The sequence below is a fragment of the Carcharhinus amblyrhynchos genome, chromosome 14 (genome assembly GCF_965287045.1).
Source record: "Carcharhinus amblyrhynchos chromosome 14, sCarAmb.v2.hapA, whole genome shotgun sequence".
NCBI classification, from domain to species: Eukaryota; Metazoa; Chordata; class Chondrichthyes; order Carcharhiniformes; family Carcharhinidae; genus Carcharhinus; species Carcharhinus amblyrhynchos.
This window is the reverse complement of record NC_137337.1, coordinates 692,286-708,302: the sequence shown is the minus strand read 5'-3', so window position 1 is coordinate 708,302 and position 16,017 is coordinate 692,286. Positions and strand designations below refer to the sequence as shown.

Sequence of the window (16,017 nt, the reverse complement as noted above, 5' to 3'; positions counted from 1 at the left end):
GTAGGCCATCTGGCCCTTCGAGCCTGCCCCGCCATTCAATAAGATCATGGCTGATCTGTCGTGGCTCAGTTCCACTTTCCCGCCCTCTCCCATAACCCTTAATCCCTTCTCTTATCAAAAACCCATCAACCCGCTTCTTAAAAATATTTAGCGAGGCAGCCTCCACCACTTCAACGGGCAGAGAATTCCAGAGATTCACCACCCTTTGAGTGAAGAAGTTCCTCCTCAACTCCGTTCTGAACCGCCCCCCCTTTATCTTGAGGCTGTGCCCCCTAGTCCTACTGTCTTTTTTGAGCGGGAAGAGTCTTTCCACCTCTATCCTATCCATCCCATTCATCATCTTATACGTCTCAATGAGATCTCCCCTCATTCTTCTAAACTCTAACGAGTACAAGCCTAGTTTATTCAGCCTCTCCTCATAGCTCAACCCCCTCAACTCCGGTATCAGCCTAGTAAACCTCCTCTGCACTCCCTCCAAGGCCAAAATATCCTTGCGCAGGTGCGGCGCCCAAAACTGCACACAGTACTCCAGCTGCGGCCTCACCAATGCCCTATACAGCTGCAGCAAGACCTCCCTACTTTTATATTCAATCCCCCTCGCTATGAAGGCCAGCATCCCATTCGCCTTCCTGACCACCTGCTGCACCTGCACGCTGGGTTTTTGCGACTCATGCACAAGGACCCCGAGGTCCCTCTGCACCGTCGCCTGCTGCAGTTTTTCGCCACGTAAGTAATAGTCCTTCCTACCATTCTTCCTACCAAAGTGGACCACCTCACACTTGCCAACATTAAATTCCATTTGCCATTTCCTGGCCCATTCGCCCAGCCTATCTAGATCCTTCTGCAGACTCTCCACACCCTCCGCACAATTTGCCTTTCCCCCAATCTTGGTGTCATCAGCAAATTTCGACACCCTACACTCGGTTCCCTCCTCCAGATCATCTATATAAATGGTAAATAGCTGAGGCCCCAGCACCGACCCCTGGGGCACCCCACTAGTCACCAACCGCCAATCCGAATAGCACCCATTGACCCCCACTCTCTGCCTCCTATTTGACAACCAATCCTCTATCCACGCTAACACCCTACCCCCAACTCCATGTCCTCTGACCTTCTGCAGTAACCTCTTGTGAGGTACCTTATCAAACGCCTTCTGAAAATCCAGAAAGACCACATCCACCGGCTCTCCTCTATCCACCGCCCTAGACACATCCTCATAGAACTCCAGTAAATTTGTTTTCGCTGAACTCCAATCTCTCCAGCTCCAACAAGACATGAATGGCTCCCAGGGCTTCGTCTGACCCCTAGCAGCATGGAGCCTAGGGCCTTCCAGCGCATTGCTCCATGGCATTTGTCCTGATCTCTAACTGCACAAAGCTATCAAACAGTTCCTGAGTTCCAGCTATACACAACCAGCTAAGAGTAATACCATTGCTGCTTGGAGTCTCTCCTCTCAGCGCATCCAGTCAACTTTACCTGGTCCCATGGGGCCCATTTCATTGCCACCACAACCAGTTGGGTACCCTGGTAATCTTAGCTGCTAAAGAACCCAAAACACTGAGTTTAACATGCGTGGCCTATTCTCCTCCAAACATGTGCCAAAGCTCTGAAGGTATTTTAGGACTCATAATCCTCAATGTCTGCCTGGAAAGCCCAGAGAGACAGGAAAATTTACATTTATTAACATCTCCCTTTGGGAAAAAGAAAATGTCACCATAATAAAGTTCTCTATAATGGCTTTGAAAATTTGAAAGGTTCTTATCCTCATGATTCTCCCAACAGCTTACTGCATGCTATACAGAAAACTTTTAATTTTTACCACAATTACATATATTGTATTTGCAAAGTTATAAAGATTTAACCCAAACAAAAGCAAGTACATGTGAAAGAAGGATTAGCAGGAGTTAAATATCATAGAATGGTAGAAACTACAGGGGCGATTCTCCCAGAAGTGCTGAATTGGTGGGAAAACTGGTCTAGATCACGACTGTTTTCTCAGTTCAATTTCACACTTGAATCTCTCACACTCTGCGCATTGCAGAAGTCCAATCATGAATCTCATTAAAAACCCTCGGGGTGGGGGGGGCAGGATCTATTCGCACTGGAGTCTGAAGGTTCGGAACTCTGTGCGTGCGCAGTGGCCCTAATCTGTCAGACTCCCCATTTGCTGGCCAGCTCAGGACCCCCTGTAGTGCTGCCCCTCTAGCCGCCGCCCCCCCCCCCCCCCCCCCCCCCCCCACAACAATTCCCGGGCCAGCCCTGACCATGCCCCGGGTCCAGCCCCCCACACACAGCAGTCGCGATTTTCCCCCCTCCCAATCCTCCCCGATTGCTGGCCTTGCTCCAGCTCAGCCTATGCAGAGTGGCAGCGGGACCCCACCCCCAGTGATTGCCCCAGGCCCTGCCCACAATGGGCCCCACCCCTCGGATAGTGCTGGGGGCACAGGCTGGCACAGCCAGCGTGCCCATGGCCAGGGGACCCCTCCACCCCACTGCCCAACCCCACCCCCGCTGCCCAACCCTACCCCATAGGCAGTCCCAGTCATGTCTCCCACCCCACTTTCATTCTGGCGGAGTCTCCAGTTCCCCAAACGTGGGGAACGACTCTAAACCCTGCCGAAATGACGTACTCCTAGCGGGGTGGGAGATTCAATCAGGACTGGCAAATTCTAATAATTGCACGCTAAACATATTTAAACTACATTAAAAAAAGATTCAAATGACTTACCTGTCTTCCCGCCATTCCCAGCAGGCCTGACCGGCGACTATTCTCTGGCTTTGGGAGATGCGCATTCCCGGTGCATGCGCACATCCCAGAAAAAGGCCGGCAATGCGCATCTCCTGGCCCAACCCGCCAGAGAAGTTGCTGGCAGATCACAATGGGAGAATCGCCCCCTACGTTTCCAATACCCATTCTTTAATGCTGCAAAGAATGAACTTAGTCAACAGTTAAAGCACTGAGCTCTTTAATACCTCTGGTTGTAATTCTGTTAGAGTCAGTTTTCGGACTTAAATATGTTAAGATCTCTTTTTTAGATAAGTTCAAAAATAGTTTCTTTTTGTACTAACAATTAATTCCTTCCTTAAACAGAATCTTCATTTGTCTCTTTAAGAATATCATTTACTGTGCTCCAGTAGATAGATTTGATATTCTTGCTTGGTCTGCACTTTACACAATCTGTAATCTTTCCATTGAGTTCAATTCTTTCCAAGCTATATCATCAGCCTCTTGGTTTTGGATCTTGAATGTTCTTTCTAAGACTTTAAGTCTTCAGCACAATTCACAGATTACTTTATTCCAATCATTATGAGATTGTTATTGTTTCTTTAAACATAGGTGGATTTTTTTCATCTGGATCGTGTATCCAGATGAATAATTGTACAATCTCAGAACTGACAAGACCATTTAATTTGGTGTTATCTGTCATTAACCCTTTAGAGTCAATCTGAGGTGTTGGTCCTTTCTGTGACAAACTTTGGTTTGAAGGTTCTATAGACACTTTTGCTGTCTCTGTAGTGTGCTGGCCGTTTCTGCAATTATTTCATCGGTATCTGTCCTTGCTTCAGTTTGTTTCTTAAATGGAACACAGATAATCATTGCTGAATTGTGGAAAAACAACATTGCCCGTTTTATAATTCCTCAAATATAAAACCTGTATTTTTAATAGATAATTTCAGAAAATTCCAACCACACAAGGCCCTTCATCAGAACATCATTTAACATAATCAGAACATCATGTTACTTTTTGCAATAAGAAAGCACATACTTCCCATCAAGACTCTAAATTCACTCCAATTCAGCAACCTTTCTAAAGAAAGATCTAAATATTAACAATTTGCTCTGAGCTAAACCAGTGTCTCTCAGGATAACAGTCTTTCTAGGCTCTCTCTTTGACAAAAATGAAGTGATTTCCTCTTCAAATGTAAATCCTTTGCATCCTTTTATTTATTCATTTGATGGGACATGAGCATCGCTGACCAGCATTTATTGCTCACCCTGAATAGCCCTGCATTCCAGGATTAACCACATTGCTGTGGGTCTGGAGTCACATGTGGTCCAGACCAGGTAAGGACAGCAGATTTCCTTCCCTGAAGAACATCAGTGAACCTAATGGGTTTTACAACAATTGACAATGGTTTCATGGTCATCAGTAGACTTTTAATTCCAGATTTTTATAGAGCTCAAATTTCACCATTGCCATGACAGGATTTGAACCTGGGTCACTGGAAGTTGTCCTCAGTCTTTGGATTACAGGTCCAAATGACAATACTGCTATAACACTGCCTCTCCTTACCTCCTAATCTATTCCTATTAGATGCAGTGGGTTTCTCACAATCTTTACTTTCTGGTGCTGCTTTCGCTGTGGAAATTCCTGTCGTTTCAATTTATGCCACTCATTTAACACCCTATTTCCTTTACTGGTGCAACTGTTTCTGATGACTGTCACCGGTTTACCGTTGCAATTCCATTGCCTTTCTATGTCCTGTCTTTTGGCAATAAAGGCATACCAGTCCATTTCATGTTTCTCTCTTCATTTGCTATATTATCATTTTTATTGACTGGAACAGCATCTGCCTTCTCCCCACAGTGATTTCTTCTGATTCCCTGTGAGTCACAAATGGAGACCTACTGCCCCCTAGTGCCTATGTGATATACCTATCTGCCAGAAGTGCCACTTCTCTTCCATTAGAAACCTTCTGATCTTCCAGGTGTCACCTGATAGCTATTGGATGCTGTTTTGAAATTCTTCAATTATTATTAGCTCTTTCACATTCTCTGATCCTGTTCAAGTTTCTGTGTGTGAAATCACTGGTCCCACAGCATTTCTCTCTCCGAGCAAATTCTATGAGCACTTCATTTGGGCTTTTCTATAAAGTCTAAAAATTCAATGGATGTACTTTGGTGACAAACTCATAAGCATTAAGTACTCAGATTTAGTGGTCTGATAATCTGGAATTGTTCTGCCAAACAACATGCAAAAGCTTCCCTGATGAAAACACTTGTGAGAGTCCGTGTGTTCTTTGGCCACTTTAGCTTTGTGGCTGTCTTTTTGTTTTGGTTTTTATTCCAATTCAATCAAATCAAGTCCAATTCAGAGTCTCAACAAGTTGAGACATTCTTGATCCAAGCTGACAAGACAGGGCTCTCACCTCCTGTCTTGGGCTTGATCTACATGATCCAAGCTGATTGGAGTCGGTATAGCTCCTCCTCCAAGGCTTGATCTCATTTGCATCTTAGCCAAAAGGCCGAGATGCTGCTTTTAAAAATTACTTCAAATGAAGCTAACATGTAACCTAATGACTTCAACCAAGCACAGCATGTCGATACCACACTTGATCTTAGCCAAAAAGCCGAGAAGCGATTCGAACAAGATAAAATATCTCTTGGGTTACAAGGGAAATTAGAGAGAGTATCAGATTCAAGGAAGAACCATACAAAACTGGTAAGAAAAAGCAGTAGACTTGAGGATTGGGAGCAGTTTAAAATTCAGCAAAGGAGGACCAAAAAATTGATTTAAGAAGGGAAAAATAGAGTATGAAAGTAAGTGAGCTGGGAACATAAAAACTGACTGAAAGTTTTTAGAGATACGTAAAGAGAAAAAGATTGACAGAAACAAATGTAGGCCATTTACAGAAATCAGAAAATTCATAATGGGGAATAAAAAAATGGCCGAGGAATTAAATTTGTACTTTGCTTCAATCTTCACAATGGTAGACATGCTTGATGTACCAGAATGCTGAGAGAAACATGTTTTAGTGAGGAGCTGAAGGAAATCAGCGTTAGCAGAGAAATGATTTTGGTGAAATTGATGGATTGAAGATGGATAAATCTCCAGCTCCTAATAATCCAGAGTACTTAAGGAAGTGACCTTGGAAATAGTTGATCTGTTGATGGTTATTTTCCCAAATTCTTTGGACTCTGGAATAGTTGCTACAAATTGGAGGGTAGCTAATGTAAGCCCGCTATTCAAAAAGGGAGGTAGAGAGAAAACAGGAAACTATAGACCAGTGAGCCTAACATCAATACTGGGAAGTAGCTACATCTATTGTCAAGGATTTCATAACTTGGCATTTGGAAGGCAATGGTATAATCAGACAAAGTCAGCATGGATTTACAAAAGGGAAATCATGCTTGGCAAATGTATTGAAATTCTTTGAGGATGTAATTAGTAGACTTGACCAAGGAGAACCAGTGGATCTGGCTTGTTTGGACTTTCAGAAGGCTTTCAACGAGGTCTGTCATACAGACTATGTAAAGTTAAAGCACATGGCATTGCAGGTAATGCCTTGAGCTGGATAGAAAGCTGGTTAGCAGATCAGAAGCAAAGAGTTGGCATAAATGAGTGTTTTTCTGATTGGCAGTCAGTGACTCATCGGGTTCCACAGAGATCTGTGCTGGGACCCTAACTGTTTTGTATGGTTCTTCCTTGAATCTGATACTCTCTCTAATTTCCCTTGTAACCCAAGAGATATTTTATCTTGTTCGAATCGCTTCTCAGCTTTTTGGCTAAGATCAAGTGTGGTATCGACATGCTGTGCTTGGTTGAAGTCATTAGGTTACATTTCAGCTTCATTAGAAGTAATTTTTAAAAGCGGCATCTCACATTATGTATTAATGATTTGGAATGGGAATTGAATGTATTATCTCCAAATTTGCAGATGAAATGAAGTTGGGTGGGAGGGTGAGCTGTGAGGAAGATGAAGTGATCCTCAACATGATTTGGACAGGCTGAGTGTGTCGGCATGTGCATGCCAATGCAGTATAATGTGGATAAATGTGAGGTTATCCACTTTGGTAGCAATAGTAGGAACACAGATTATTCCTTGAATGGGTGTAAATTGAGAGAAGTGGATACTTAACGACACCTTGGAGTTTAAGAACGAAGAACCGTACAGCATAGGAACAGGCTCTTCAACCCACCAAATCTGCACTGATCACGTTGTCTATCTAGACCAACAACTTGTATTCTTCTATTCCCCATCTGTTCATGTGCCTATCCAGATAAGTCTTAAATGTCACTAACGTAACTGCCTCAACCACCTCACTTGGCAGTGCATGCCAGGCCCCCACCACCCTCTGTGTAAAAAACTTCCCCTGCACATCTCTACTGAGTCTTCCCCCCCTCACCTTGAACTTGTGACCTCTTATAATTGTCATTTCTGCCCTGGGAAAAAGCTTCCAACTGTTCATCGTATCTATGCCCCTCATAATTTTATAAACTTCTGTCAGGTTGCCCCTCAGGCTCTGTCTTTCCAGGGAGAACAATCCCAGTTTATTCAATCTCTGCTCGTAGCTAATATCCTCCGTACCAGGCAACATCCTGATAAACCTTTTCTGTACTCCCTCCAAAGCCACCACGTCCTTCTGGTAGTGTGTTAGCCAGAATTGGATGCAGTATTCCAAATGTGGCCTAACCAATGTTTTATATAACTGTAATATAATTTGCTGCCTTTTACACTTGATGCCCCATCTAATGAAGGCAAGCACGCCATATGCTTTCTTCACCACTCTGCCACCTATGCTACCACTTTTAAGGATCTGTGGACCTGTACCCCCAGATCTCTCTGTGTGTCTATGCTCCAGCTGGTTCTGTCTTTTATTTTACAGCTTCCATCTGTATTGGATTTACCAAAATGCATCACCTCACATTTGTCCGGATTAAATTCCATCTGCTATTTCTCCGCCCAATTTCCCAATCTATCCATATCCTGTCGTATTCTCTGACAATCTTCATCACTGTCTGCAACTCCTCCAATCTTAGTATCATCCACAAACTTGCTAATCAGGCCAGCTATGTTTTCTTCCAACTCATTTATGTATATTACAAACAGCAGAAGTCCAGCACTGATCCCTGCAGAACACCATTAGTTACAAGTTGCAGTCCTCGCCATCAGTTGCTGAAAGTAACCGCGCAGGTACAGCAGGCAGTAAAGAAGGCAAATGTAATGTTGGCCTTCATAGCGAAAGGATTTGAATATAGAGATAGGAATGTTTTGCTGCAGTTGTAGAGGGCATTAATGAGGCCACATCTGGATTTTTGTGTGCAGTTTTGGTGTCCTTATCTGGGGAAGTGTCCTTGCTATAGAGGGAGTACAGTGAAGGTTTACCAGGCTGATTCCTGGGATGGCAGGTCTGTCATATTAGGAGAGACTAAGTCAGTTAGGGTTATATTTACTGGAGTTTAGAAGAGTGAGAAGGGAATCCCATAGAAATTTATAAAATTCTAACAGTGTTAGACAGGGTAGATTCAGAAAGAATGTTCCCAATGGTAGGGGAGTCCAGAACCAGGGATCATAGTTTGAGGATAAGGGGTAAACCTTATAGAACTGAGGTGAGGAGAAATTTCTTCACCCAGAGGGTGATGAATGTGTGGAATTCACTCCCACAGAAAGTAGTTAAGGCCAAAACATTGCATGATTTCAAGAAGAAATTAGATATAGCTCTTGAGGCTAAAGGGATCACAGGATATGGGAGGAAGGAGAGAATCAGAATATTGAATTTGATGATCAGCCATGATCAAAATGAATGGCAGGGCAGGCTTGAAGGGCCAAATGGTCTATTCCTACTTCCAATTTCTATGTTTCTTAACTCCGTCTTCAGTGAATTTGGCATTTACAAAGAACAGAGAAAATTACAGCACAGCCACAGGCTCTTTGGCCCTCCAAGCCTGCACCAACCATGATGCCGGATTTAACTAAAACTCCCTACTCTTCTGGGGACCATATCCCTCTATTCCCATGTGTTTGTCAAGATGCCCCTTAAGAGTCACTATTGTATCCGCTTCCACTACCTCTCCCAGCAACAAGTTCCAGGCATCCATCACCCTCTGTGTAAAAAATCTGCCTCATACATCTCCTTTAAACCTTGCTCCTCGCACCTTAAACCTGTGCCCCCTAGTAATTGATTCTTCCACCCCGGGAAAAAGCTTCTTGACTATCCACTCTGTCCATGCCTCTCATAATCTTGTAGTCTTCTATCAGTCGCTCCTCAACCTCCATCGTTCCTGTGAGAACAAACCAAGTTTGTGATAGATATAGGACAGATGTCAGAGGTGGGTTCTTTACTCAGAGAGTAGTAAGAGCGTGGAATGCCCTGCCTGCAACAGTAGTGGATTCGCCAACATTTAAATGGTCATTGGATAAACATGTGAATGATATTGGAATAGTGTAGGTTAGATGGGCTTAAGATTGGTTTCACAGGTTGACCCAACATCAAAGGCCGAAGGACCTGTACTGTGCAGTAATATTCTATGTTCTAAGTTTCTCCAATCTCTCCTCATAGCTAATGCCCTCCATAGCAGGTAACATTCTGGGAAATCTTTTCTCTACCCTCTCTAAAGCCTTCACATCCTTCTGGTAGTGTGGCGACCAGAATTGAACGCTATATTCCAAGAGTGGCCTAACTAAGGTTCTATAAAGCTGCAACATGACTTGCCAATTTTTAAATTCAGTACCCCGGCCGATGAAGGCAAGCATGCCGTATGCCTTCTTAACTACCTTCTCCACCTACATTGCCACTTTCAGTGACCTGTGTACCTGTACACCCAGATCCTTTTGCTTATCAATACTCTTAAGAGTTTTGTCATTTACTATATATTTCCTATCTGTATTAGACCTTCCAAAATGCATTACCTCACATTTGTCTGGATTAAATTCCATCTACCATCTCTCTACCCAAGTGTGTAACTGACCTATACCCTGCTGTACTCTCTGACGCCCCTCATCACTATCCACAAATCCACCAACTGTTGTGTCATCCGCAAACTTATTAATCAAACCAGTTACGTTTTTCTCCAAATCATTTACATATATTACAAACAGCAAAGGTCCCAGCACTGATCTCTGAGGAACATCACTTGTCACACGCCCTTCCATTGCTACTTTCTGTCTTCTCTGACCGAGCCAGTTTTGTATCCACCTTGCCTACGCACCTCTGATCCCATGCGCCTTCACCTTCTGCAACAGTCTGCCGTGAGGGATCTTGTCAAAGACCTTACTGAAGTCCATGTAGACAACATCCACTGCCCTACCCTCATTAATCAGCTTTGTCACTTTCTCGATCAAGTTAGTGAGACATGATCTCCCCTTCACAAAACCATGTTGCTTCTCACTAATACATCCACTTATTTCCAAGTGGGAATAAATCCTGTCTTGAAGGATCCTCTCTAATAATTTCCCTACCATTGATGTAAGGCTCATTGGCCTGTAATTACCTGGATTAGTCTTGCTACCCTTCTTTAACAAAGGAACAACATTGGCTATTCTCCAATCCTCTGGGACCTCCCCTGTAGGCAGTGAGGATGCAAAGATTTCTCTCAACGCTCCAGCAATTTCCTCCCTTCCCTCTCTCAGTATTCTGGGGTATATCCCATCAGGCTCTGGGGACTTGTCTACCTTAATGTTTCTCAAGAACCCCAATATTTCCTCCTTTTTGATCTCAACATGACTCAAACTATCTATACACCCTTTCCCAGACCTCCTCATCCACCAAGTCCTTCTCTTTGGTGAATACTGATGCAAAGTACTCATTTAATACCATGTCCATTTCCTCTGGTTTCATGCATAGATTCCCTCCCTTGTCCTTGAGTGGGTCAACCCTCTCCCTGGCTACTCTCATGCTCTTTATATATGTATAAAAAGCCTTGGGATTTACCTTTATCCTGCTGGCCAATGCTTTTTCATGACCTATTTTAGCTCTTCTTACTCCTTACTTAAGTTTCTTTCTACTTTCCTTGTATTTCACACTTGCTTCATGTGTTCCCAGCCTCCTCGCCTTGACAAATGCTCCCTTTTTCTCTTTGACTAGGCTCACAATATCTCTCGTTATCCAAGGTTCCCAAAACTTGCCATACTTATCCTTCATCCTTACAGGAATGTGCTGGTCCTGAATCTCTATCAACTTACACTTGAAAGCCTCCCACATGCCAGATGTTGATTTAGTGAAGATCCTTTGTTATGTCAAAGCTCGGAATAGGATTCAAGTCATTATCCAAACTATACTCTCTCACCTTTCGCCCCATTATTGAAGCCTACCTTTAGCCAGTCTATACTGTATTGCTGTCTGCCTTTATGTTTGAAACTCCCTATCTCTGTCCTCTTCTCTTTCTTCCCTTGCTAACTTCTCTCCCTGGAGTTCATGTTCAAGCTTTCGTAGTTCTTTCTTTTCAAATTCAGGTTTTTGCTTTTCTCTCTCTAAAGCTGCTTCATCTGCAACTGAATTCTAATAATCTGGGGTAAACACAGTAAGAAGTCTTACAACACCAGGCCAAAGTCCAACCAGTTCACCCGACAGCAATCCCACAAGCCCCCGGAAAGGCGCTCCCCCGTCAGGTGTGCGGAAGGCCCCGAAGGTATGGAACCTTCCATACACCTGACGAAGGAACACCGTTTCCGAAAGCCCATGGGACCACCATCAAACAAACTGGCTGGACCCCAACCTGGTGCCGTGAGACCTCCCACCGAGCTCATTCTATGTCAGCCAATGCCAATGGGTAAACAGATTAACAAGCTAAAAACAGAAGCCATTTGCACCCAGATTATTCAAGCTTCCTTTTGCAACATAGTGATCATACCCACCTCTTCTGAATTCGAACATTGAAAAGTGGGGCTTCATAGCGCGGGCTGGTGCCGACCAGCAGCAGGAGGTCAGCTTCCTCCACCCCAGAGATCTTGGTGTTCAGCAGGTAGCTGGAATGCAAGCCAAAGGGCCTATTTCCGTGCTGTATTGCTCTATGACTCAACAGAATTGCTATCTGGATTAACTTTTCCTTCTGATTCCAAATGTCATGCTATTACTTAACTATGTCTGCTTTCTTAGCACCTGTTTTTAACTCTAACTTCATGTGTTCTGGTAATGGGATTAACCTAATCTTGGTTAAGTGTCACAAATCACTCCGGAATAAATACTTCCCACCAGAAAAGTTGTAGCAACTGACAAAGTCATCCTGCTTTTCAATAAGCATGGTAAAATTCACTATGGAAATCTTAGCAGCCTTAACCCCAGCAAGCCCCAGCACTATTATTGTCAGGATTTGACATCCTGGACCAGCCCCCAATTTATGTTTCGACCTGGTTTGTATTTCAAATAAGATTACATTTCTCAACTAACTCCAAAGGTCAGGATTTGGAAAGTATCAATCACTGTGGGAGTTTGGGGTGAATTGATCACTGAGGGCTTCAGAATGAATCGATCACTGTCAGGGTCTGAGGTTTATTGATCATTGTGAACTTTTGGGATGTATTATTCATTATGGGGATTCGGGAGATATTGAACGAATGACAGTCTGAAAGACTTGCTGGTTAGGTGCATTGGCCATGCTAAATTCTCCCTCAGTATATCCAAACAGGTGCTGGTGACTAGGGGATTTTCACAGTAACCTCATTGCATTGTTAATGAAAGCCTGCTTGTAACACAAATAAATAAACTTTAACTGTACATGGGGTGGGGTTACTTTTGGCTCTCTATCAATGTCCTTTGTTTGCTGTATGAAATATCTTCTTTCTGAATGACAGTTCCTCTTTAATTCAGGTTTTCACTTTTGCAGGAATTTCTTCAAGAACAGATAGAGGTGAGTGCTTAAAATCTGAGGTCACCCAGGGCAAAGGGAGTATATATTTTCTTTTATTGTTCATGTGGGCATTACTGGCTGAGCCAGCATTTATTGCTTATTCCTGATGGCAGTTAAGAGTCAACAACATTGCTGTGGATCTGGAGTCACATATAGACCAGTCCAGGATGGCAGATTTCCTTTCCAAAAGGGCATTAGTGAACTAGATGGGTTTTTATAATTGATGATGATTTCATGGTCATCATTACATTTTTAATGAGTTCATATTTCACCATCTACCGTGGTGGGATGAGAACCTGGGTCCCCAGAGCATTGCCCTGGGTCTCTGGATTACTAGCCCAGTGACAATGCCATTACACCACTGCCTCTCCTAGTTGAAGGGTGGGTGATGGAGGTTGGGTTTGTGTTTATTGGCATCCCTCTATTTATCCTAATCTTAAACCAGCTGTGTCTCATCTAACTCTTTGACTTCTCCAGGTGCTTCAGTCAACAGGAGGATTCCAAGGCATGTTGTCACGTACAGTGCTGAAGGTACTGTCCTCACAGGCCTGTCATGGTGAGTTTAAATGATTATGAAACCCCCTGCTCTGGGAAATGGCCCAGTAGAAACCTGCATTGAGACTACAGTACTGAAACTGCCTCTGTAGCGTAAGTGGTCCATTGTAGTGTTCCTGCTCCACATGAGCCTCCTCCCACCCTCCACCACCTAACCTCATCAACACAGCCTCTGTTCCTACATTGTAGCAGTAACTATGTTTCAGAAAAGTATGTCAATGGTTGTAAAGTGCCTTGAGACATTGTGGTTGCCATATAAATGCAAGTTATTTTTATTTCTTTTATGTTTTATCCATTGTCTCCTTGACTACTGATATATTAATCATCTCAACCACTTCTGGTGATAAAGAGTTTCACATTCTCATCACTACCAGTGTAAAGAAGTTCCTGCTGAATTTCCTAAGGATTTATTAGTGACTATTTTTATGGTCCTTCATTTTGTATTCCCCAGGTGGAATGATTTTATCTTTTAACTCTATCAACCTTTTCATAATGTCAGCTCACCTCCCAGTTCTAGGAGTACTCTAGTGAATCTTTTTTGTATTTGCCCAATATTTCTATATCCTTTTTACAATATGGAGACCAGAAGTGTTCATACTACACTGAGTCCCTTTGTCGAGGAAATTCCTAGCTCAGAATAACTCAGGCAGAGACGTTCAGAGTCAGGCGTCAGGAGAGTTTATTGTCGTGATACCACGGAGAGTCCACCTCAGTCAACACCGAGAGAACTCTGATTTTTTGAACAAACCCGCGCTATTTTTATACAGTGAAACAAACAACTCTGCAAGCAGGTTACAATACTCCCTATTATCCTTACTATCTCTACTACCCCTTTAATCATTGTCCCATTAATTAAATCTATGGTCCTAGGACTTATCTATAGTGTCCTTGGTCTAAATCATCCTACAGTCCCTGTCCCTTGTGATTTACCGTAACTAGATAGGGAAGAAGAATGGTGGTTTATTTTTCTATCCTCCTTAGAGTCAGATGGCCCGTTATCTGGCCTTTAGACCTTGAGTGTCTGCTAGGCCCCTGTTTTTCTAACCCTGCCTGCTTCAGCTAGTTTCTTGATTTTCGGTATAATGGTAAGTATACAGTGAATCATTAACCCTTTAGCTACTGCTGCAGCTTTGGCCCCTACTATAGTAGGTCCGTTTAAAACAGACTTACTTTTCTATGCAACCTAATTGCTTATATGAATCTAATTTCTTCTACACCCTTTTTATAAGAGTAACATAAGCTTGCTAACAGCAAGCACAGTGGTTAGCACTGCTGCCTCGCAGCACCGGGGACCCAGGTTCGATTCCGGCTTTGGGTCACTTCTGTGTGGAGTTTGCACTTTCTGCCCATATCTGCGTGGGTTTCCTACAAGTGCTCCGGTTTCTTCCCACAGTCCAAAGCACCCGAACAGGTGCTGACTAGGTGATTTTCACAGTAAGTTCATTACAGTGTAAGTCTACTTGTGACTAATAAATTAACTTTTGGCAGTAAACTGGCTTGGAGGGGGATACACATATTGGTTCAGCAGGATGCGCAAAAGCGGAGGAGCAGTGGTGAAATGAGAAAAGCTGCTCAGGAAAATACTGGTGTACCCAACAAACTGATTCGGGCAGAGTCAACATAGTTAGAGATCAAACATGATAAAGGATTATTCAGTTAGTGGAGATGTATTGCAGACTTGCTAATTGTGGAGGGGAATTTGTAGACTGACCAGAGTAGGACTAATAAATATTTTTTGCCTGAGATTTTACTGATTCCACTCAGGATTGGAAGCAAGTTGCTTATAGCTGTGGCAATGTGGTCAGCCTGATCTCTAAGAGGAGAGGTATTGCTGGGTGAAGCTAGGAATAATAAAGTAGATCACATTGATGGTTTAAATGTGAGTTAGTGACCATCGTATAATCAATTTCAGCTCCAAGTCGAAGAGGAATGAATGACTCATAAAAAACAAGTTCTGCAAAGTGTAAAATTCCAGGGATGAGCTGTTGAGGTTGGATAGATGGAGAAATTGGGGCTCAGAACTCTGCATTAGAGTTCAGGGAGTTTTTTTTAAGCGATGGAATAATTGCAAAATAAAAGACATTAAAAATGGAGGCTACTTCATTCTGTAAATGATGTTATGACAACAGGTTAGTAGGAATGAACTGACACCTGTCGCACTTTGGCCCTCTTGGAGACAGTGACCACAATTCGGTGTCCTTCATTATTGCAGTGGAGAGGGATAGGGTCACATGGCAGGGCAAGGTTTATAATTGGGGCAGGGGTAATTATGATGCGATTAGACAAGAATTAGGGAGCATAGGGTGGAAACTGAAACTGTCAGGTATGGACACAAATGAAAAGTGGAGCTTTTTCAAGGAACAAATACTGCATGTCCTTGATAGGTATGTCCCTGGCAGGCAGTGAGGAAATGACTGAGTGAGGGAACCATGGTTCACAAAGGAGGCTCAATGTCTTGTCAAGAGGAAAAAGGAAGCATATGTAAGGGTGGAAAAACAAGATTCAGTAGGGTCGCTTGAACGTTACAAGGTAGCTAGGAATGAGTTAAAGGGCTTAGGAGAGCTAGGAGGGGGCATGAAAAGTCCTTGGAGGGCCGGATAAAAGAAAACCCCAAGGCTTTTTACTCTTATGTGAGAAATAGAAGAATGATCAAAGTGAGGTTAGGGCCAGTCAAGGACAGTAGCGGGAACTTGTGCATGGAGTCAGAAGAGATAGGTGAGGTGTTGAATGAATACTTTCCTTCAGTGTTCACTAAGGAGAGGGGCCATGTTTTTGAGGAGGAGTGCGTGATACAGGCTGATAGGATGGAGGAGGTAGATGTTCTGAGGGCAGATGTATTAGCAATTTTGGAAAACCTGAGGGTGGATAAGTCCCCTGGGCCAGATGGGATACG

General features: G+C 43.3%; 1 protein-coding gene and 1 non-coding gene across 4 annotated transcripts in view; one reads left to right on the top strand and one right to left on the bottom strand.

Moving 5' to 3' along the window:
- mlh3 (mutL homolog 3 (E. coli)) overlaps nucleotides 1–16,017 on the top strand; it is a 65,884-nt gene that overhangs the window by 36,127 nt on the left and 13,740 nt on the right. For 2 of the 3 annotated variants that reach the window (XM_080202119.1, XM_080202118.1), the window contains 2 exons: nucleotides 12,546–12,569; nucleotides 13,047–13,125. In XM_080202119.1, the coding sequence (XP_080058245.1) occupies nucleotides 12,546–12,569; nucleotides 13,047–13,125 (103 nt within the window). The remainder of the gene's footprint in view (nucleotides 1–12,545; nucleotides 12,570–13,046; nucleotides 13,126–16,017) is intronic. The other variant, XM_080202120.1, reaches the window with a different exon arrangement.
- On the bottom strand, nucleotides 5,166–5,364 carry LOC145352834 (U2 spliceosomal RNA). Its single transcript, XR_013888601.1, has one exon. It is a non-coding gene; the product is annotated as a U2 spliceosomal RNA (small nuclear RNA).